This window comes from Ipomoea nil, unplaced genomic scaffold (genome assembly GCF_001879475.1).
Source record: "Ipomoea nil cultivar Tokyo-kokei standard unplaced genomic scaffold, Asagao_1.1 scaffold0813, whole genome shotgun sequence".
Lineage (NCBI taxonomy): Eukaryota > Viridiplantae > Streptophyta > Magnoliopsida > Solanales > Convolvulaceae > Ipomoea > Ipomoea nil.
The window spans coordinates 1423037-1448180 of NW_017617241.1; the positions used below are offsets into that span (position 1 = coordinate 1423037).

At 39.4% G+C, this 25144-nt stretch overlaps 2 protein-coding genes across 2 annotated transcripts; both read right to left on the reverse strand.

The window, feature by feature from the left end:
- LOC109178267 (alkane hydroxylase MAH1-like) lies at positions 1–12495 on the reverse strand. The gene is made up of 2 exons (XM_019327887.1): positions 12480–12495; positions 1–925 (listed from the first exon to the last, which is right to left on the reverse strand). The coding sequence occupies exon 2, from the start codon at positions 779–781 to the stop codon at positions 107–109; it is 675 nt and encodes a 224-aa protein (XP_019183432.1). The 5' UTR covers positions 782–925; positions 12480–12495; the 3' UTR covers positions 1–106.
- Positions 6747–25124, reverse strand: LOC109178263 (alkane hydroxylase MAH1-like). The gene is made up of 2 exons (XM_019327883.1): positions 24083–25124; positions 6747–7308 (listed from the first exon to the last, which is right to left on the reverse strand). Exons 1-2 carry the CDS (start codon positions 25045–25047, stop codon positions 6750–6752), a joined length of 1524 nt encoding a protein of 507 aa, XP_019183428.1. The 5' UTR covers positions 25048–25124; the 3' UTR covers positions 6747–6749.
- Positions 25125–25144: the final 20 nt, after the last annotated feature.

Genomic DNA, 25144 nt, shown 5'->3' on the forward strand with positions numbered 1-25144 from the left:
TAAATACTACAGTACTTTTAACACAAGACTTGCACTAATTAATATGAGAATAGTAGCTAGCTAGAGAGTTGAGAATGAAATTAAAGTTGATAGTTTTAATTAAATACTACTTACGTTTGCTGAATTTGACCTTCAAACCATATTTTTTTTCTAGAAGGATTGAATCGGCAATTAGAACTGTTTCTGGATGATGAGGTTCCACCAGTTGAAATTGATAGTGACATATTATGGTAGCTGCAATCATTTTGATCATAGTGAAAGCCATATCCCTGCCTATGCAAGATCTGGGTCCAGCATTGAAGACTGGATACTTATAAGAAGGTTGACGTTTGATTCCACCATCGGGTGAAATCCACCTCTCCGGCTTGAATTCCATGCAATCTTCACCCCACACCGTATCCATCCTCCCCATGGAATAAAATGACATTATTATTTTTATGTTTGGAGTAACAACATGGCCACTGGGGAGAATATCCTTCTCAATCGGGATCTTGTGGTTCAAAGGAACCGAAGGAAATAACCTGAGAGATTCACAAATGGCGGCGTGGAGGTAGGTTAACTTCTGGCATTCTTCTACCTTAAAAACTTTCTTGTTTTGTTTAAGTTGAAGGATGTGGTGGAGGATCTTTGCTTCAACCTGAGGGTTTTGTGCAAGGAGCAGAAAGAACCAAGTGAGTGCCGAAGCCGTGGTGTCTCCTCCGGCGATGATCAATGTCACAAAGGTGTCTCTCAGAAACTGCATCGACTTTCCTCGGTGGGTTTCGATGTGTGACGTCAGCATGCCGGAGGAATCGTGTGGTTGCTGCTGGGTTTTGTTATTTAGCTGTTCCGTCCTCTCCTCAAGTATGGGATATATGAAGTTATCGAAAGTCCGATCAGCTTGAGTAAGCTTATTCTCTCTGTCAATCCCATAATATTTCTGCAGCTTCCAACACCTTTCCGGAAGTATATGTCTATATAGAATAGCGTTCACGGTATCCCTGATCGCCTCCCGGAATGGATGGTCGTCGGTTGGGTCAACGCAAAGACTGCCGGGATCCTTGTCCAGAAACTGCTGACAGCTTATGTCGAAAGCCATTCTCTGAAAAATCTCCTGCAAATCGAAGTGGGTCCCTTGTTGAGCGTAATGGTCAAGAACTGGAAACAACCCATTCTCGATCTTCTGCGACACGTTCCTCTCCAAGGAAGTGCGGAAGTTGGCCTGGTTCATGAGCGGCGGCGTGGTCTTCCGGTGAAGCTCCCATAGGTCCGAGTCCACGTTTATCATCCCATCTCCGATGATGTGAAATATTTTCCGGAAACCAGGACCCTTTGGATAGTTCTCGAAGTTTCTGCTGAGGATGTGATTGACATTAGCCGGGTCGCATGTGATAAGCATGTCCATGTTAGCAAACCATGGACCTTTGAACTCAAATGTCCCACCACATTGTCTGAGACCCTCTGTTAGATAATCGTGGATGTGGCCGGCGTTCTGTAGGAGCGCCGGCAACATTCCGATGACAGGCCAATTCGTGGGAAATAGGAATCGGCCGGTGTGTTTCCGCCAAATCTGCCGCGCCCATAGCCAACACAAAACACTACATAACATAGTCACAACAATTACATCATCATAAGACTCTTTGAAGATTCTCATTGTATATCTGCTTGCTAGCTAGGTGATAGATGCAACATATATATAAATAATATTCGATGAAATTAAGCTAGGAACTTGAACTGGCTTGTCTTTTCATCACTCGTACTAATATATTTTTAGCAAAAAATTAAAAATGTGGCAACTGGCAAGTCATAATAATATATTTAAGTTTGAAGACCCACCACATGCAGTAGGTGAGGTAAATAGCTCAAATACTGGGTTACATGCATGTTCTCCATAATATCATAAGTTGTTAAAGTATCTAGATGATAATGCTCCATAGCTTGAGTCTTATTTCTTTATTTTATATTTATCTCTTTATCATATGTGTTTTCATATTTTGTTTAGTTACCTTAGCCTTACAACTTGTTACGGATTGCTTAATTAGCTTCTTGTGTATTTCCTAGTGCTAGTGCCGAGTTACTTGTGATTATATACGTGCCAAAACCCCAATCCTCTGAAGACGACATTTCACACCCATATACTCACTATCACTGTTTTTTCTACATAAAAAATTGACGCCATTGCTGAGGATTGACAATTTAGTGGTTCTATGTGATTGATTGTTTTAGCATTAGAGTTTGGGTAATCCTAGTAGACTAAGCTTTTTCTTTCTTTTTGTTTGTTTTTTATTATTCAACGAGCTAATTGTTTTACTTGTTTGAATTTCGGTTGAACGGTCCTTACTTTGTGTATACACTCTAGATTTTAAAGGATGAGTTTCTAACACTCAATCAAGAACTTTCAACATGGTTGAACGGTCCTTACTTTGTGTATGCATTCCAAGGAGGATATATATAATGATTCTCAATCTTATGGCTGTGGTAAATCAACATGATCGATATGGAGATCCTTGCACAACTCAAACCCCACCTCCTAACAACTACTATGGTGCCCAATCCCCATACTTTTATCCACTACAATTCCACCTTCAAAACTCATAATCTCAATACACTCCAAACTAACAAAATTCTTACACATCACAATCCTACCATACCAAGACTCACCTTACCATTACCAAACTCCCAATATGCTTCGTGTGATCAATACTCTCACACCTAACAAACATCTCCATACTCTGATCTACCTACTATTCTTACCAACCAAACTCTCCTCTATACCACCCCAAAATCCATACCATCAAAGTTCACCTCTAAATTCTTTTTCCCCACCCACTCAATGCTCATAAGTGTGGGGAAAAATTGATTAGATGAGGAGACCTTAACAGACTAGGGGTTGGAGAGTCACTATTGTACCCGATGATGACATTGAGGATGAGCGTTATCCCATGAAATCAAGTAAGGAAGAATATGTCAATAATCATGTGAGAAACAAACACACCCATTGTTGTCATTAAGCTTGAAACTTGGCTTCTCAATTGATTATACATCCTGATCTGTTGAGTATATATATACTGTCATTAAGCTTGAAACTTGTCTCTTCAATTGATTATAAATTCTGATCTGTCGAGTATATATATACTGACAAATTTATTATGTGATGATCACTATTTATTGTGATTAATGGTAGAACTTGGATGGCTTATGAATTGATTTTATATTGTGATGCATTGACTTTACTAGTATAGTTAGGTATGTGATAGCACAGTATTGTTGAAAAATGATTCGTTTGGAAACCATTCCCAGTACATGTAATGTTGAAGCTAAGGCGATTAACCCATATACAATATCAATGAGTTCTTTTTTTTTTTTTAAAGGAATATCAATGAGTCTATTAATCATGTTTATTGAACTTGACCTTCAAACCATGCATGTTTCATTTTAAGATTCGATCCTTGGCTTTGAGATCAGAATGAAGCAATCTTAAATCTTCAGGCAAGCTCTTCCACCTAAATGAGGTGTCTACAATTCAGCAAAGGGATTAGTTACTCTGACGTTGAAAACCTGGGTACACTTAAAAAAAAAAAAAAAAAAAAAAAAACGAGATGGTAGAATTGGAGGATGAGTCACATATTATGCTAGCTAGCTGCAACCATTTTCACTACAATATATAAAAGACATTTCTTTGACATCGCAAATTATGCCCTGGAAACGTGTTCACCGTGAATGGTGAACACAAGTCCAAACGACGTCGTTTTTACGCACAAAAAAAAAAAAAAAAAAAAAAAAAAATCGCGGATGTGGAGTTAACGGTGCCATTTGATCAAATTATGAATTTTCTGTTATGAGATTATGAATGTAATGAAAATTCATAATCGCATAAAAGTAAAATATTTATTAAATTATGAATTTTCTGTTATGAGAATGAGATTATGAATGTAATGTAGATTCATAATCTCATAACAGAAAATTCATAATTTCATAACAGAAAATTCATAATCTCATAACAGAAAATTCATAATCTCATAACTGAAAATTCATAATCTTATAACAGAAAATTCATAATCTCATGGTTCCAAAGTGAATGTGTAGGCATGGTTCCAAAGTGAATGTGCAGGCATGGATTCATAATTTATGAATGTACGTGATTTCAGACGGAAATGTGTAGGCATGGTTCTAAAGTGAATGTGCAGGCATGAATTCATAATTTATGAATGTCCGAAATCATTGCTCACCTCAAATTAAAGGGTGAAACCGTGAAATGTGAAAATGAAGAAGAAAAGTCACACAATTAATTAAGAAAAAAAAAAAAGAAAAAGATAACGATGTACTAACACCGTTGGAACCGTGTTTACCATGAATGGTGAACAAGGTTCCATGGCATAACGATTGTCTTTACCTATACAAGTCCTGGGTCCGGCATTGAATACCACCTCTCAGGCTTAAACATCATACCATCTTCACCCCGGCCCATATAATATGTACAATTGATAATGCCAACAAAGTAGTATTAAACTAGCACAAAGTTATTTAAATTTGTAAACTGATCGAAGACAAAACATAACATTGTTAGAATTATTATTTCCAAACATGAAATCATTAGACTAACATTCTAATAAAAATAAATGAGAGAATATTTTGTCATTTTTGAAGTCTTATCGAAAAACAAGATTAGTGATTGCTAGTCGACTAGCTGAGAACAGGTGTGGTTAGACCAAATATATGTTCAAGGCATTGCTATGAAACTCTTATCATGTGCTTAAATCATATCTAGTAATTCATAACTCCATCGAGTAATAATTACACCACAAGCGGAGTACATTTCGTTCTTATGTAGTTTGTGGCTGGCCTATTCCTATACACACGAAGATATTCATAACGAGATACTTTAATCTATTAGTACAATTAGTACGCACATAGCCTGGGGCAAGTACACACATAGCTTTCATTACATATAAATACTTCTTAGTAAAGAAGTACAAGACTCATACACTTTTATTTAACCAGAGCAGAACTCATTATCAATAATTCTGCACACGCATTATATTTATCAATGACAAGGATATATATAAGATTCTCATAAGAAATACTTATGCTGGTGATGTTATCACATCTTTGCTTGTTTTTATAGTTATTTTGAATCATCTCAGTATTTAAGTTCTTTAATTTTGCTTATTTAATACATATTTTCCTTGCTATTATCATTTAATTATGGTTCACACTTGTTTTGAATGTTTTATGGTGTTTGTTAGTGTTTTTTGAACCATTGTAGGTCAATTCTATGAGCAAGGGAAGTTCAAGGATGAGTTTAGAGCAATTTTGGATGAGTTCGGGGCCCAGTGGACTCGACGCGTCGAGCCAAGGGCTCGACACGTCGAAATTTTCCAGTAGCTAATTAATTCGCGCACAGGAAGTCTCGACGCGTCGAGAATTTTCTCGACGCGTCGAATATGCGTCTGTTTCTGGGATAAAAACAGACGCCTAAAGTGGCGCGGATAAAACAACAGACGCCTAAAGTGGCGCAGCTGGGCAAAATTCAATACAAGCGCGAGATTTCTTTTCCTAATATCAATTGCGCGGACTTCAAGGCTCATATCTCCATATTAAAAGTTAGCAATTCAAGGAATCTTCCAAATTCTAAATATCATTAAAGACGGCAATTTCTTTATTTAAATATAGGAATTAGAATTTGAGTCCAATTTGGTACAAGATTTCTATTTCATCTCAACTTTGTACCCACTATAAAATCCCTCCTTCCTCAACCCTAAGGACAGACCGAGAGATTTTTAGAGTTCTTTGTAGACAAGAAAGAGAGAAATCAAGAGGCTCAAGTCGTCTTTGGAAGCAAGGATGAAGCCAGGGAGATTTGGGAGAATCGCTTGGTTAATTCTTGTACTCTTCTGATGATTTGTAATCCTTTATTCATATTTGCTATGTATAATTTAGCCATGCTCGGCTAAATTCCTTAGGGATTTTTGGGTGAATTTGTTTATGAACCTATGTGCCTAGTTCGTTAATTTCTTAATATATTTATGTTTGGTTTTATGATTTGCGTTGCAATCTTGTTTTAATCTGTTGTTGTTGGTAGTTAAAGGCCTAAATTACTAGCTTCACAGTCATGTTTGTGTCACCAATGGGAGTTGGGGCATAAATTAGGACACACACGATTGCACCTAATGGTTGGTCCTTGGGAAAGGGGAACTTATTAGGGGAAATTTATTCTAGATTATTGCTCATCGGGAGATGGTAGTAATTAGGAATAATTGAATGCTGATCTTTGATCTTATTGGGTGTTTAAGCCATGGGAGTGGAAATTCACTAGGAATAGAGATTACGAGAGTAATTCGATTCCACTTTGCATTCCCATACAAATCTTAATTCCAAACCAAATATTACAAACGTTAATTGGCACTAGGTGATTAAACATTGTGATCCCAAGAATCCTATTTTGCTCTATTGTCTACAAAACCTTGCTACTTATTTTATTCTGCTTGTTATTTTATGCAATCAATCAACCTTCAAGTTTTGTTCGGACTAGTTTCATATGAGTAACCTAGTAGCTAGTGATTAGTACACCACCTCTCTGTGGTTCGACAACCCGAATACTCCGGGTATTATTTGTTTGCCCCAAATTACAGCAATCAGCTAGCTGCCTGAGAATCATATCATATGAACGTAATCATAAATACCTTTAACACAAGACTTGCAGTAATTAATATGAGGACAGTAGCTAGAGAGCTGAGAATGAAATTAAAGTTGATAGTCTAAATTAATTACTACATACGTTTGCTGAATTTGACCTTCAAACCATTTTTCATTTCCAGAAGGATTGAATCGGTAACTAGAATTTGCGGATGATGAGGTTCCACCAGTTGAAATTGATAATGACATATTATGGTAGCTGCAATCATTTTGACCATAGTGAAAGCCATATCCCTGCCTATGCAAATTCTGGGTCCAGCATTGAAGACTGGATACTTGTAAGAAGGTTGGCGTTTGATTCCACCATCGGGTGAAATCCACCTCTCGGGCTTGAACTCCATGCAATCTTCACCCCACAGTGTATCCATCCTCCCCATGGAATAAAATGTCATTATTATTTTGGTGTTTGGAGTAACAACGTGGCCGCTGGGGAGAATATCCTTCTCCATCGGGGTCTTGTGGTTCAAAGGAAGCGGAGGAAATAACCTGAGAGATTCACAAAATGCAGCATGGAGGTAGGTTAACTTCTGGCATTCTTCTACCTTAAAAACCTTCTTGTCTTGTTTGAGTTGAAGGATGTGGTGGAGGATCTTTGCTTCAACCTGAGGGTTTTGTGCAAGGAGCAGAAAGAACCAAGTGAGTGCCGTAACGGGAGAGAAGCTGTAGTAACAGAATGAAAAGTTGTTTGATATAACTGGAGAAGAAGACTTATATACAGAGGACGGTTATAACGGCTTGGAAGATAAGAAATTACATAACAAGCCCTCTAATTATTTTGTAATGGTGTCTTCTTTATCAGTCTTGTGCCTATCATCCGATACCCCCCCCCCTAAATTGGCGCATGAAGATCCTTAATGCCCAGTTTAGAGATGAACAGATGAAAAGGTGCTGCCGGAAGGGGCTTGGTAAAACCATCTGCCACCTGAGCTAAAGAAGATACTGAAAGCAATTTAATCAACCCTTGATTAAGTCTTTCTCGCACCACATGACAATCCATGTCGATGTGTTTCGTCCGTTCGTGGAAGACATGGTTCTCGGCAATTGCAATAGCTGACTTATTATCACAGAATATGGCTGCCGGTTTAGATGGTTTGATCTGTAAATCACCAAGCAAAGAAGTGATCCATTGGACCTCACAAACTATGGCTGCTAAGGCCCGGTACTCTGCTTCGGATGAAGAACGGGAGACGGTAACTTGCTTCTTCGTTCTCCATGAAATAAGCGCAGATCCTAGGAAAATGCAGAATCCGGTTGTGGATTTTCGTGTTTCAGGGCATGAAGCCCAATCAGAGTCGGAAAACACATTCAGCTGCATGGAATTCTGTTGTGGATAGAATAAGCCCTGACCAGGAGCTTTCTTGATGTATCTAAGAACACGGTGTGCAGCCGCCATGTGTGCAGTTGTTGGAGCATCTACATATTGACTGAGCTGCTGAATAGCGTATGTTATATCCGGTCTGGTTGCTGTGAGATACAACAGTCGACCAACAAGTCGTCTGTAGCTTGAAGGGTCATCAAGGATGCTGCCACCTTCTTTACTCAAATGAACACCAGGAACCATCGGGGTGTTGGCTGGTTTGGAGTTTAAGAAGCCTGCCTCATCAAGAATCTCCAGGGCATATTTTCTCTGGCACAAATATAAGCCTGATTTGTCTCTGTGAGCCTCTATTCCCATAAAATAACCAAGTGAGCCGAGGTCCTTGATTCTAAAAGAAGCATCTAGAAAATCTTTAAGCTCTTGAATCAGGTTTATATTGGGGCTTGTCACCAATATATCATCTACATACACAAGGATGGCTATGAAATCCCTATCACTGCCCTTGATAAACAGAGATGGATCCGACATGGACTGCCTAAAACCTCTGTGAATCAAAGCTTTGCTAAGCTTGGCATTCCACTGCCGGCTGGCCTGCTTCAAGCCATAGAGGGACCTTAAGAGCTTGCAAACTTGCCCCGGTTTTTCTCCTTGGAAGCCGGGTGGTAGCACCATGTAAACCTCCTCATCTAAATCTCCATGGAGGAATGCGTTGTTAATATCTAGTTGATGCACATGCCATTCCCGAGATGCTGCCATGGCTAGGAATGTGCGTATGGTAGTGATCCTTGCAACCGGTGAAAAAGTCTCGATGTAATCTATCCCCAACTGTTGAGTGTAGCCCTTGGCTACTAACCTGGCCTTGCAACGCTCTATTGTACCATCGGCCTTGATTTTGACCTTGTAAACCCACTTACATCCTATGGGATGTTTCCCAGGGGGAGGATCAACCAACATCCAAGTGTTGTTGTCTTGGAGGGCTTTAATCTCGGCTGCCATTGCATCTCTCCAACATTTATGATGCATGGCTTGACTATATGTTCGTGGCTCATCAATGGTAGTGACTGCTAGTACAAACTCCATATGTGGCAGTGTAAGATGGCTATATGAAATGACCTTAGATAGGAGATGAGGGGATGCACCTTGTGTTGTGGCAGCGTCACAATAATAGTCCATCAGTTTACATGGCGCACGCTTGTTTCGATCAGAACGCCTAGGTTGAGCAGGTGGCATGTAGTGAGACTGGTCAGTGTCTTCTTGGTCATTGCAGCTGTCACAGACTTCCTGAGTATTAAGGCTGACATTTTGTGGCTCATGGACCCCAGTTTCATTTGGTATGCTAAGATCTGTTGGTACATGCTGCTGAGCCATGTTATTGTCTGTTGGATTATGAGAATGCCTTGGCTGATCAACGTTGAGACTATGCTGACCATGTGACTCCATGTTTAGGTCCATATTTGTAGGCACATTGGGCAGAGAAGGCTCTTCATCTGGGATGTTCTGATTGGAGGTCTCTTTTTCTGACATAGGATACTGAGATTCATAGAAAACAACATCTCTTGATACAAAATTTGAGTCATCCTCTAGACAGTATAACATGTAGCCTTTAATTCCGGCTGGAATGCCAATGAATATGCACCTTCTTCCTCTAGGTGCCATCTTGTGCCTGCCATTTGAAAGAGTTGCAGCATAGCATAAACAGCCAAAGACTTTAATGTTGCTCAGATCTGGATCACTACCATATAGCCTTTTGTAAGGACTGGATAAATCAAGAATGGGGGAAGGAAGCCTGTTTATAAGAAAAACCGCATGCATGATGCAGTGTCCCCAAAAATCTAAAGGAAGGTGTGCTTGAAACCGTAACGACCTAGCCACATTGAGAATGTGCTGGTGCTTACGTTCTACTACAGCATTTTGTTGTGGTGTATTGACACACGAACGTTGATGAATGATTCCATTAGCTAGATAAAACTCCTCCATATTGAACTCAGGCCCATTGTCACTGCGAATGGTTTTAATTAGGCTGCCAAACTGAGTGAAAGCATAAGCATGGAAATTTTTAACAAACTGTCTTGCCTCAGATTTATTTCTCATTAAATGGATCCAAGTGAATCTTGAATAGTCATCAACTAAAGTCAAGAAGTAATATTCCCCTTTCAAAGTACAAACATGAAAAGGCCCCCAAATGTCAATATGAATCAAATCAAAACAAGCCTTAGAACTAGAGACACTTATTGGAAACGGAGACCGTTTGTGTTTAGCTAAATGACATGTATCACATGCCACATCTTTATTCTTAGAAGTATCTATATCACAAAGGAGGTGTAGCTTATTTGTTGGGAAATGCCCCAACCTTCGATGCCAAACCTCCGAGCTAGTACACTGCATAGCATAAAACTTCTCTGGCAGCTTTGATGGATGTATCATTATGTATAATCCCCTTTCCTCTCTAGCTAATCCAACTGTCTGGCCATGATTCCCCTGAATCAAACACTGTTTTGGCATGAACATAAGTCTATAAGCAGTATCATGAACCAATTTGCTCACAGAAACGATGTTAAATTTGAATGAAGGAATATATAATGCCTCTTTCAGCCATAAACTATCACTGAGCCTCACATCTCCTATATATTCAACTGCAACACATTGACCAGTGGGGAGATTTACCTCAACTCCTTCTGCTTTATGATGATTAATGAGAGAGTCAAGGGAACACACAATGTTATTTGTGGCTCCTGAATCAAGAATCCAAGTTGAGCAGGTTAAAGAAAAAGAGTTCACTGAGTACTTGCCTTCATTAAATTTCGGGCTTAAGGTCATTGTGGCAGCCGCAGTACTAGGATTAGATGATACTCCGGAGTTGGCCATAGATGATCCAGCTGTTTGAGTCTGTAGTAATGATATGATCTTGTGTAGTTGCTCAGAGATCACCCCTAGATCCCCTGTACTGTCCACGGCTGCTGCAACCTGCTGCTTACCCTTCAACTTGTATCCGGGTATCCAACCGGGGGGATACCCGTGTTTTTTGTAGCATTTTCCACCGTGTGTCCGTTCATACCACAGTAGATACATTTGGCTTTCATCACATTACTTCTTCTGCCATTGTAGTTGTTTAGAGCTGCAACCAGCTCTTCATTGCTTGTAGGTCCATGCACAGCATTAGAATGATTCACATCTGGACCTCCTAGAGTTAGATTTCTTAGACTGATTTGTCTCTCCACCTTTTCTGCCATGACAAAGACTTTGTAAACCTCTGGCAGGGGATCCAACACAAGGACATTGGATTTCAAACTGTTGAAGTCATCATTAAGGCCCTGTAGAAACCGGATCACTTGATCCGTGTCCCTCTCCTTTCTGATGGTGTCGAAAAAGAGATCACAAGCACATTTGGGATTGCATTTGCAGAGAGGGAATGGCCTCAGTGTGTTCATTTCCTCCCACAACGTCCTACACTTCGTGTAGTATTCATTAACGGAAAGAGATCCCTGCTTGAGATCATAAATTTCACTCTGCAAACTGGAAATCCTCTGTGCATCTTGCTGTGAAAACCTTCGTCTGAGGTCCTCCCACACGTCCCTGGCCTTATCAAAATGCATTATACTCTGAGCTATGGATGGATGCACCGATCTGAAGATCCATGAACAGATCATCAGGTTGCAGCGTCTCCAGGCGGCGTAGTGGTGCTGTTCTCGGTTTGGTATTGCGGCACTTCCATCAACTAGAGTCCATTTGTTCTTCACTTCGAGCACGATCCGCATCGATATACTCCAAGTACCATAGTTTGAACTGCCTAGCAGTGGCGGACTCACGAGGATCGTGGATGTGCTATCGTTGGAGCTGAGGAACAAAGGATCCTCCAATTCATGAGTGTTGTAGTTCCTCTGCGATTGAAGCGATCGATTGTCTTGCGGAGTTGTCTGCGGAGTTACGCGAGTTGGAGAATGCGTAACTGGTGTGGTTGCGTTGGTTGCGTGAGCTCCCTGACTGCTTCCACCGCCGCCGGTGACGGCGGCGGCGTACGTACTACGCCGTGGCTCTGATACCATGACGGTTAAGTTCTCATTTAGAACAAGAAAGTGAAACGGGAGAGAAGCTGTAGTAACAGAATGAAAAGTTGTTTGATATAACTGGAGAAGAAGACTTATATACAGAGGACGGTTATAACGGCTTGGAAGATAAGAAATTACATAACAAGCCCTCTAATTATTTTGTAATGGTGTCATCTTTATCAGTCTTGTGCCTATCATCCGATATGCCGAAGCCGTGGTGTCTCCTCCGGCGATGATTAATGTCACAAAGGTGTCTCTCAGAAACTGCATCGACTTTCCTCGGTGGGTTTCGATGTGTGACGTCAGCATGCCGGAATCGTGTGGTTGCTGCTGGGTTTTGTTGTTGAGCTGTTCCGTTCTCTCCTCAAGGATGGGATATATGAAGTTATCGAATGTTTCTGCAGCTTGAGTAAGCTTCTTCTCTCTGTCAATCCCTCCACAAATCCAATATTTCTGCAGTTTCCAATACCTTTCCGGGAGTATATGTCTGTAGAGAATAGCGTTCACGCCATCCCTGATCGCCTTCAGGATTGGATGGTCGCCGGTTGGGTCAACGCAAAGACTGCCGGGATCCTTGTCCAGAAACTGCTGACAGGTTATGTCGAAAGAAATTCTATGGAAAATTTCCTGCAGATCGATGTGGGTTCCTTGTTGAGCGTAATGGTCAAGAACCGGAATCAACCCATTCTCCATCTTCTGCGACACGTTCCTCTCCAAGGAAGTGCGGAAGTTGGCCTGGTTCATGAGCGGCGTCGTGGTCTTCCGGTGAAGCTCCCATAGCTCCGAGTCCACGTTTATCATCCCATCTCCGAGGACGTTAAATATTTTCCGGAAACCAGGACCCTTCGGATAGTTCTCGAAGTTTCTGCAGAGGATGTGATTGACGTTAGCAGGGTCGCCTGTGAGAAGCATGTCCATGTTAGCAAACCATGGACCTTTGATCTCAAATGTCCCACCACTTTCTCGGAGAATCTCTGTTGCATAATCGTGGATGCGGCCGGCGTTCTGTAGGAGGGCCGGCAACATTCCGATGACAGACCAATTCGTGGGAAGTACGCTTCGGCGGCTGCGTTTCTTCCAAATCTGCCGCGCCCATACGCAACACAAAACACAACATAACATAGCCACAACAATTACATCATTATAAGACTCTTTGAAGATGCTCATTGTATATCTGCTTGCTAGCTAGGTGATAGATGCAACATATATATAAATAATATTATATTCGATGAAATTAAGCTAGGAACTTGAATTGGCTTGTCAATTCATCACTCGTACTAATATATTTTTAGCAAAAAATTAAAGATGTGGCAATTGGCAAGTCATAATAATATATTTAAGTTAATTTGAAGACCCACCACATGCAGCAGGTGAGGTAAATAGCTCAAGTACTTGTATACTACTTTTTTTTTTTTGAGATATGTATGATTCATTACAAGGTAGTTGATATGTGCTTATTAGTTTTTTTTTTTTTTTCTTTTTCACTAAACCATTTTGAAATTTCATGAGATTATCACTAAATTGTGTTATTTTGCAAGGGGTTTGGGTTGGAAAGCTTTGGAAGCAACGACGAGTATTTTGATATATTCGGTTGGGCATTGGAGTCAAATGGAGCATTTTGGATACATTAATTGTAACTTTGGGTTCATGTATTTGTGAATGTTTTGTGTTTAAATATTGTTAATGTTTGATGTACACATTAATTAGCATGTAGAATTCTTGGCTACAATGAGAATTGGGTCAAGGGTTTGAGTCACTCCTTGCATGAACCCAATTTGCTTCTATGAAAATAGGGGAAATTAGAGGTTTAAGACGCTTTGTGTGGTTGATGGACTTTGAATTGATACACCATGAGAGTGGAGCAATTCCTTGTTCTAATCCTTGTTTAGTTGCTCACGGAAGTCACTTTAGACTAGGATACATATGTGCATTCTCGATTGACTCATGGGTTACTTGTTCTCCCTAATTCCATAGGTTGTTAAAGCATCTAGATGATAATGCTCCTTAACTTGAGTCTTATTTCTTTATTTTGTATTTACCTCTTGATCATATGTGTTTTGGTATTTTGTTTAGTTACCTTAGCCTTATGACTTGTTACGGATTGCTTAATTAGCTTCTTGTGTATTTCCTAGTGCTAGTGTATGTCGAGTTACTTATGATTATATACGTGTCATAACCCCAATCCCCCTGAGAACGAAATTTCACACCCATATACTCATCACTATCACTATTTTTGCTACATCAAAAATTGACGCCGTTGCCGAGGATTAGCAATTTGGTGGTTCTATATATGTGATTGATTGTTTTACTAGCATTAGACTTTGGGGAATCTTAGTAGACTAAGCTTTTTCTTTCTTTTTGTTTGTTTTTTATTATTCAAAGAGTTAATTGTTTTACCTTGTTTGAATTTCGATTGATGGGTCTTTACTTTGTGCATACACTCTAGATTTTAAGGGATGAGCTTCTACCACTCAATCAAGAACTTTAACCATGGATGTTTATGCATTCCAAGGAGGATATAATGATTCTCAATCTTATGACTGTAGCAAATCAATATGATGGATATGGAGATCCTTGCACAACTCAAGCCCCATCTCCTAACAACTACTATGGTGCTCAATCCCCATACTTTTATCCACCACAATTCCACCCTCAAAACTCTTACTCTCAATACACTCCAAACTACCAAAATTATTACCCATCACAATCCTACCATACCAAGACTCATCTTACCATTCTCAAAATCCCAATATGCTTCGTGTGATCAAGACCCTCACACCCAACAAACATCTCCATACTCTTGATCTACCTACTATTCTTACCAACCAAACTCTCCTCCACCACCCCAAAATCCATACCATCAAAGCTCACCTCTAAATTCTTTTTCCCCACCCACTCAATGCTCATCAAGTGTGGGGAAAAATTGATTAGATGAGGAGACCTTAGCATTGACTAGGGGTTGGAGAGTCACTATTGTACCCGATGATGACATTGAGGATGAGCGTTATCCCATGAAATTAAGTAAGGAAGAATATGTCAATAATCATGTGAGAACCAAACACACCCATTGTTGTCATTAAGCTTGAAACTTGGCTTCTTAATTGATTATACATCCTGATGTGTTGAGTATATATATACTGTCATTAAGCTTGAAACTTGTCTTCTCAATTGATTATAAATTCTGATCTGTCGAGTATATATATACTGACAAATTTATTATGTGATGATCACTATTTATTGTGATTAATGTATGGTAGAACTTGGATGGCTTCTGAATTGATTTTATATTGTGATCCATTGACTTTACTAGTATAGTTAGGTATGTGATAGCACAGTATTATGATTATATATATATTAATGATAGAGTTTGACATGTGCTTAAATCATACTCGGTATCTAGTAATTCATAACTCCATCACGTAATAATAACATAATAACCCACAAACATAGTGCATTTAATTTCTTATATAGTTTGTGGCCTATTTCTATACACACCAAGAAGATATTCATACCGGAATACTTTAATTTATTAGTACAATTAATACACACTTAGCCTGGGGTAAGTACAAACATAGCTTTCATTAGATATAATACTGGTTCCATAGTAAAAACATACAAGACCCGTACGCTTTATTTAACCTGATCCAGCAGAACTCATTGTCAATAATTCCGCACAGGCATTATATCTATCAATGACAAGGATATAAGATTCTCATAAGGAATACTTATGCTAGCTGCCTAACATAATCATAAATACTTTTAACACAAGACTCGCTTGCATTAATTAATTAATATGAGGCGGGATAGTAAAGATTGAGCTGTGAATAAAACTAAAGTTGATAGTCATAATTAATTACTACTTACGTTTGCTGAATTTGATCTTCAAACCATGTTTCTTTTCTAGAAGGATGGAATCAGTAATTAGAACCTCTGAATGATGAGGTTCCACCAGTTGAAATTGATAGTGACATATTATGGTAGCTGCAATCATTTTGACAATAGTGAAAGCCATATTTCTGCCTATGCAACTTCTGGGTCCAGCATTGAAGACGGGATACTTGTAAAAAGGTTGGCGTTTGATTCCACCATCCGGTGAAATCCACCTCTCGGGCTTGAACTCCATGCAGTCTTCACCCCACACTATATCCATCCTCCCCATGGAATAAAATGGCATTATTATTTTCATGTTTGGAGTAACAACATGGCCGCTGGGGAGAATATCCTTCTCAATCGGGATCTTGTGGTTTAAAGGAACCGAAGGAAATAACCTGAGAGATTCACAAAAGGCGGCGTGGAGGTAGGTTAACTTCTGGCATTCTTCTACCTTAAAAATCTTCTTGTCTTGTTTGAGTTGAAGGATGTCGTGGAGGATCTTTGCTTCAACCTGAGGGTTTTGTGCAAGGAGCAGAAAGAACCAAGTGAGTGCTGAAGCCGTGGTGTCTCCTCCGGCGATGATCAATGTCACAAAGGTATCTCTCAGAAACTGCATCGACTTTCCTCGGTGGGTTTCGATGTGTGACGTCAGCATGCCGGAGGAATCGTGTGGTTGCTGTTGGGTTTTGTTATTGAGCTGTTCCGTCCTCTCCTCAAGTATGGGATATATGAAGTTATCGAAAGTCCGATCAGCTTGAGTAAGCTTCTTCTCTCTGTCAATCCCATAATATTTCTGCAGCTTCCAACACCTTTCCGGAAGTATATGTCTATATAGAATAGCGTTCACGGCATCCCTGATCGCCTCCCGGAATGGATGGTCGTCGGTTGGGTCAACGCAAAGACTGCCTGGATCCTTGTCCAGAAACTGCTGACAGCTTATGTCGAAAGCCATTCTCTGGAAAATCTCCTGCAAATCGATGTGGGTCCCTTGTTGAGCGTAATGGTCAAGAACCGGAATCAACCCATTCTCCATCTTCTGCGACACGTTCCTCTCCAAGGAAGTGCGGAAGTTGGCCTGGTTCATAAGCGGCGGCGTGGTCTTCCGGTGAAGCTCCCATAGCTCCGAGTCCACGTTTATCATCCCCTCTCCGACGACGTGAAATATTTTCTGGAAACGAGGACCCTTCGGATAGTTCTGGAAGTTTCTGCAGAGGATGTGATTGACGTTAGCAGGGTCGCAGGTGATAAGCATGTCCATGTTAGCAAACCATGGACCTTTGAACACAAATGTCCCACCACATTGTCTGAGACCCTCTGTTACATAATCGTGGATGCGGCCGGCGTTCTGTAGGAACGCCGGCAACATTCCGACGACAGGCCAATTCGTGGGAAGTACGCTTCGGCGGCTGCGTTTCTTCCAAATCTGCCGCGCCCATACGCAACACAAAACACAACATAACATAGCCACAACAATTACATCATTATAAGACTCTTTGAAGATTCTCATTGTATATCTGCTTGAATTGCTAGCTAGGTGATAGATGCAACATATATATAAATAATATTATATTCGATGAAATTAAGCTAGGAACTTGAATTGGCTTGTCAATTCATCACTCGTACTAATATATTTTTAGCAAAAAATTAAAGATGTGGCAACTGGCAAGTCATAATAATATATTTAAGTTAATTTGAAGACCCACCACATGCACCAGGTGAGGTAAATAGCTCAAGTACTTGTATACTACTTTTTTTTTTTTTTTTTGAGATATGTATGATTCATTACAAGGTAGTTGATATGTGCTTATTAGTTTTTTTTTTTTTTTTCTTTTTCACTAAACCATTTTGAAATTTCATGAGATTATCTTTAAATTGTGTTATTTTGCAAGGGGTTTGGGTTGGAAAGCTTTGGAAGCAACGACGAGTATTTTGATATATTCGGTTGGGCATTGGAGTCAAATGGAGCATTTTGGATACATTAACTATAACTTTGGGTTCATGTATTTGTGAATGTTTTGTGTTTAAATATTGTTAATGTTTGATGTACACATTAATTAGCATGTAGAATTCTTGGCTACAATGAGAATTGGGTCAAGGGTTTGAGTCACTCCTTGCATGAACCTAATTTGCTTCTATGAAAATAGGGGAAATTGGAGGTTTAAGACGCTTTGTGTGGTTGATGGACTTTGAATTGATACACCATGAGAGTTGAGCAATTCCTTGTTCTAATCCTTGTTTATTTGCTCACGGAAGTCACTTTAGACTAGGATACATATGTGTATTCTCGATTGACTCATCGGTTACTTGTTCTCCCTAATTCCATAGGTTGTTAAAGCATCTAGATGATAATGCTCCTTAACTTGAGTCTTATTTCTTTATTTTGTATTTATCTCTTATCATATGTGTTTTGGTATTTTGTTTAGTTACCTTAGCCTTATGACTTGTTACGGATTGCTTAATTAGCTTCTTGTGTATTTCCTAGTGCTAGTGTCGAGTTACTTGTGATTATATACGTGCCATAACCCCAATCCCCCTGAGAACGAAATTTCACACCCATATACTCATCACTATAACTATTTTTGCTACATCAAAAATTGACGCCGTTGCCGAGGATTAGCAATTTGGTGGTTCTATATATGTGATTGATTGTTTTACAAGCATTAGAGTTTGGGGAATCTTAGTAGACTAAGTTTTTTTTTTGTTTGTTTTTTATTATTCAAAGAGCTAATTGTTTTACCTTGTTTGAATTTCGATAGAAGGGTCCTTACTTTGTGCATATACTCTAGATTTTAATTAAAGGATGAGCTTCTACCACTCAATCAAGAACTTTCACCATGGATGTTTATGCATTCCAAGGAGGATATAATGATTCTCAATCTTATGGCTGTAGCAAATCAACATGATGAATATGGAGATCCTTGCACAACTCAAGCCCCATCTCCTAACAACTACTATGGTGCTCAATCCCCATACTTTTATCCACCACAATTCAACCCTCAAAACTCGTACTCTCAATACACTCCAAACTACCAAAATTCTTACCCATCACAATCCTACCATACCAAGACTCACCTTACCATTCCCAAAATCCCAATATGCTTTGTGTGATCAATACCCTCACACCCAACAAACATCTCCATACTCTGATCTACCTACTATTCTTACCAACCAAACTCTCCTCCACCACCCCAAAATCCATACCATCAAAGCTCACCTGGCCTCTAAATTCTTTTTCCCCACCCACTCAATGCTCATCAAGTGTGGGGAAAAATTGATTAGATGAGGAGACCTTAGCATTGACTAGGGGTTGGAGAGTCACTATTGTACCCGATGATGACATTGAGGATGAGCGTTATCCCATGAAATCAAGTAAGGAAGAATATGTCAATAATCATGTGAGAACCAAACACACCCATTGTTGTCATTAATAAGCTTGAAACTTGGCTTCTCAATTGATTATACATCCTGATCTGTTGAGTATATATATACTGACATTAAGCTTGAAACTTGTCTTCTCAATTGATTATAAATTCTGATCTGTCTAGTATATATATACTGACAAATTTATTATGTGATGATCACTATTTATTGTGATTAATGCATGGTAGAACTTGGATGGCTTATGAATTGATTTTATATTGTGATCCATTGACTTTACTAGTATAGTTAGGTATGTGATAGCACAGTATTGTTGAAAAATGATTCGTTTGGAAACCATTCCCAGTACATGTGATGTTGAAGCTAAGGCGATTAACCCATATACAATATCAATTAGTTTTTTTTTTTAAAGGAATATCAATGAGTCTATTAATCATGTTTGTTGAACTTGACCTTCAAAGTTCAAACCATGCATGTTTCATTTTAAGATTCGATCATTGGCTTTGGGATCGGAATGAAGCAGTCTTAAATCTTCAGGCCAGCTGTTCCAATTAAAAGAGGTGTCTACAATCAGGGACGGAGCCAGAAATTTGGTTGGGGGGGGCCAAGAAGTAGGGACGAATTCAAAAAAAAAAAAAATATCAATAAAGGTGAACCCCTAAAACAAAAGAGATAATTAAAAAAAACACATATTATTATTAATATAAAAGAATATTTTTTTATATACATACATACATATATATATATATATATATATATATATATATATATATATATATATAAAAGCTATTAAAAACGTGACTGTGTTGAAACCATAGGGAATGAGCATTATTAATATAAAAGAATGTTATATATATATGTGTGTATGTATTAGAGTTACTTGTGATTATATGCGTGCCATAACCCCAATCTCCTGAGGACGACATTTCACACTCATACACTCACTATCACTATTTTTGCTACATAAAAAATTGGCGTCGTTGCTGAAGATTGACAATTTGGTGGTTACGCTCTATGTGATTGATTGTTTTACAAGCTTTAGAGTTTGGGGAATCTTAGTAGACTAAGCTTTAATTTTTCTTTCTTTTTGTTTGTTTTTTATTATTCAAAGAGCTAATTGTTTTACCTTGTTTGAATAGGGTCCTTACTTTGTGCATATACTCTAGATTTTAATTAAAGGATGAGCTTCTACCACTCAATCAAGAACTTTCACCATGTATGTGTATGCATTCCAATGAGGATATAATGATTCTCAATCTTAGGGTTGTGGCAAATCAACATGATATGATGGATATGGAGATCCTTGCACAAATCAAGCCCCACCTCCTAACAACTACTATGGTGCTCAATCCCCATACTTTTATCCACCACAATTCCACCCTCAAAACTCATACTCTCAATACGCTCCAAACTACCAAAATTTTTACCTATCACAATCCTACCATACCAAGACTCACCTTACCATTACCAAACTCCCAATATGCTTCGTGTGATCAATACCCTCACACCCAACAAACATCTCCATACCCTGATCTACTGATGTAGCAAAAATAAGATGTGAGCTCGGGTGTGTTATGTCGTCCTCAGGGGATTGGGGGATATGGCACGCAATATGCAATCACAATAAACTAGGCACTAGCATAAGGAAATCAACAAGAAGCTAAGCAAACTACAAGTTTAAGGAAATGATAAGACTAACACATATACACAAAGATAAACACAAAAATAAAGAGATAGGACTCAAGCTAGGGAGCATTATCATCTAGATGCTTTAACAACCTAAGGGATTAGGGAGAACAAGTAACCAAGGAAACAAACGGGAATGCACGTAGGTATCCTAGTCTACGAACCATTCTCGTGATTAATAAACAAGGATTAGAACAAGAAATTGCCCACTTTCGTGGTGAATCAATTCCAAGTCCATCAAGCACACAAAGCATCTAAAGCCCCCAATTTCCCCTATTTTCGTAGGAAGAAATCGGGTCTATGCAAGGGGTGGCTTGGATTCATCACCCAACTCTCGTTGAGGCAAGGAATCCTCCAAAAACAAGCTAATGAATGTGTACATCAAACATTAACAAGATATAAATACAAAACATTCACAAACACATGAACCCTAGGTTGGAGTTCTTACCCCTTTTTGCAATAATCACAAATCAAGCATCAAGATAGATAATACAACCCTAACTCAAGTCCATAAACTAACTACTCATGATTAAATATCATAAAGAACACAAAAGCACAAGCATTAAACATAAATCTTACAAAAGAAAGAGATAAAAGAAAGAAAACTTCACTAAGAAATTGATGGTAAATCTTGGAATCCAAGTGTTGAATCCTTGATTACAAGCTTGAAATGTGTTAAAGAACCTAAATCTAAGCCTAATCTAACACTAAAATATGAAAGGAAGTGAAAGAAAATGTCTAGGGTTGGAACAAGGTCCAAAACCGAGTTGAAATAACACAAAAACGCGTCTAAATAGGGGCAGAGCAGGTTGGGACGGCCTCTTGGATGGGCATACGCCAGGGGGTACGATTTTTGGTGCATTTCCAGTGAAAACTGGATCAGGGAGAAGAGATGCGTACTGGCTTGCGTATGGGCGTACGGCAGGGCGTACAAGGCTCCTTAAAACAGAATTCTGTGCACTTGTCTTGACTTATAGGCTATTTTCCTCAACTAAACCCATTTTATTTGCACTTATAGTCTTCAACAAAGTTGTAGCCTTTAAGTTGGATTTCCAATGGTGCAAGAATCACTTCATTTGGACATTTCTAGGCTGAGATATGGTCCAAAAACCAAACAGTGGTCAGTTTTGAATTGTAAGTTTGGAACTTCAACTTCAAGGATAATTTCGACCCCTGTGGCTTCCTTTTTAGGCTTTGATGTCTGAATATGAGTTGTAGCCCTTTGAGTCTTCTTTCCAATGGGACAAGAATCACATAAATTGGATATTTCTAGACCGAGATATGCCCCGAAAACAGAACAGTGGCCAAACCATGCGAGAATTTCAGCTTTGTCCACTTTTGCCTTGGTTAAATTTGTCCATATGATCAACACCATTGAAAACATCACTCTTTGGCTCCTTTGGAAGTGTTGCATCCATCTCCTTAGCTTCATCTTGGCTCCCCTTGACTCCAAATGCATCCAACATGATCTAAAATCCTTCATTTCTACTCAAAGATAATGAATTGTGCATAATGGATCAAATGAGCAAAATAAAGATCATTTTGAACAACATTGTGACACTTCATAAGCAAAACAAGGCTAAATATGGGGTAGACATGGGGTATAAATATGAATAATTATGCACTTATCATCTACCTACTATTCTTGCCAACCAAACTCTCCTCCACCACCCCAAAATCCATACCATCAAAGCTTACCTGGCCTCTAAATTCTTTTTCCCCACCCACTCAATGCTAATCAAGTGTGGGGAAAAATTGATTAGATGAGAAGACCTTAGCATTGACTAGGGGTTGGAGAGTCACTATTGTATCCGATGATGACATTGAGGATGAGCGTTATCCCATGAAATCAAGTAAGGAAGAATATGTCAATAATCATGTGAAAACCAAACACTCCCATTGTTGTCATTAAGCTTGAAACTTGGCTTCTCAATTGATTATACATCCTGAACTATTGAGTATATATATACTGTCATTAAGCTTGAAACTTGTCTTCTCAATTGATTATAAATCCTGATCTGTCGAGGTATATATATACTGACAAATTTATTATGTGATGATCACTATTTATTGTGATTAATGATAGAACTTGGATGGCTAGCTTCTGAATTGATTTTATATTGTGATCCATTGACTTTACTAGTATAGTTAGGTATGTGATAGCACAGTATTATGATTATATATATTAATGATAGAGTTCGGAATACTTTAATTTTTTAGTGCAATTAATACACACTTAGCCTGGGGTAAGTACAAACATAGCTTTCATTACATATAAAATACTGGTTCCATAGTAAAAACATATAAGACCCGTACGCTTTATTTAACCTGATCGAGCAGAACTTATTATCAATAATTCCGCACAAGCATTATATCTATATCAATGACAAGGATATAAGATTCACATAAGGAATACTTATGCTAGCTGCCTAAGATAATCATAAATACTTTTAACACAAGACTCGCTTGCATTAATTAATTAATATGAGGCGGGATAGTAGAGATCGAGTTGTGAATAAAACTAAAGTTGATAGTTATAATTAATTACTACTTACGTTTGCTGAATTTGATCTTCAAACCATGTTTCTTTTCTAGAAGGATGGAATCAGTAATTAGAACCTCTGAATGATGAGGTTCCACCAGTTGAAATTGATAGTGACATATTATGGTAGCTGCAATCATTTTGACAATAGTGAAAGCCATATTTCTGCCTATGCAAGTTCTGGGTCCAGCATTGAAGACGGGATACTTGTAAAAAGGTTGCCGTTTGATTCCACCATCCGGTGAAATCCACCTCTCGGGCTTGAACTCCATGCAGTCTTCACCCCACACTATATCCATCCTCCCCATGGAATAAAATGGCATTATTATTTTCATGTTTGGAGTAACAACATGGCCGCTGGGGAGAATATCCTTCTCAATCGGGATCTTGTGGTTTAAAGGAACCGAAGGAAATAACCTGAGAGATTCACAAAAGGCGGCGTGGAGGTAGGTTAACTTCTGGCATTCCTCTACCTTAAAAACCTTCTTGTCTTGTTTGAGTTGAAGGATGTCGTGGAGGATCTTTGCTTCAACCTGAGGGTTTTGTGCAAGGAGCAGAAAGAACCAAGTGAGTGCCGAAGCCGTGGTGTCTCCTCCGGCGATGATCAATGTCACAAAGGTGTCTCTCAGAAACTGCATCGACTTTCCTCGGTGGGTTTCGATGTGTGACGTCAGCATGCCGGAGGAATCGTGTGGTTGCTGCTGGGTTTTGTTATTGAGCTGCTCCGTCCTCTCCTCAAGTATGGGATAAATGAAGTTATCGAAAGTCCGATCAGCTTGAGTAAGCTTCTTCTCTCTGTCAATCCCATAATATTTCTGCAGCTTCCAACACCTTTCCGGAAGTATATGTCTATAGAGAATAGCGTTCACGGCATCCCTGATCGCCTCCCGGAATGGATGGTCGTCGGTTGGGTCAACGCAAAGACTGCCGGGATCCTTGTCCAGAAACTGCTGACAGCTTATGTCGAAAGCCATTCTCTGGAAAATCTCCTGCAAATCGATGTGGGTCCCTTGTTGAGCGTAATGGTCAAGAACCGGAATCAACCCATTCTCCATCTTCTGCGACACGTTCCTCTCCAAGGAAGTGCGGAAGTTGGCCTGGTTCATAAGCGGCGGCGTGGTCTTCCGGTGAAGCTCCCATAGCTCCGAGTCCACGTTTATCATCCCCTCTCCGACGACGTGAAATATTTTCTGGAAACGAGGACCCTTCGGATAGTTCTCGAAGTTTCTGCAGAGGATGTGATTGACGTTAGCAGGGTCGCAGGTGATAAGCATGTCCATGTTAGCAAACCATGGACCTTTGAACTCAAATGTCCCACCACTTTGTCGGAGAATCTCTGTTACATATTCGTGGATGCGGCCGGCGTTCTGTAGGAACCCCGGAGACATTCCGACGACAGGCCAATTCGTGGGAACTACGCTCCGGCGGCTGCGTTTCTTCCAAATCTGCGGCGCCCATACCCAACACAAAGCACAACATAACATAGCCACAACAATTACATCATCATAAGACTCTTTGAAGATTCTCATTGTATATCTGCTGGCTAGGTGATAGATGTGGCTAGTCGTAATATAATATATATAAGTTTGAAGACCCACCACAGTTCCTATTTCGAGTCCATGCAAC

Excerpts from the sequence above, each read along its gene's own strand:
- LOC109178263 (XM_019327883.1), bottom strand. The coding sequence starts at position 25,047 with ATGAGAATCTTCAAAGAGTCTTATGATGATGTAATTGTTGTGGCTATG. Across the intron at positions 7,309-24,082 it reads ACGGCTTCGGCACTCACTTG|GTTCTTTCTGCTCCTTGCAC; the intron begins GTTCTTTCTGCT and ends GGCACTCACTTG.
- LOC109178267 (XM_019327887.1), bottom strand. The coding sequence starts at position 781 with ATGCTGACGTCACACATCGAAACCCACCGAGGAAAGTCGATGCAGTTT.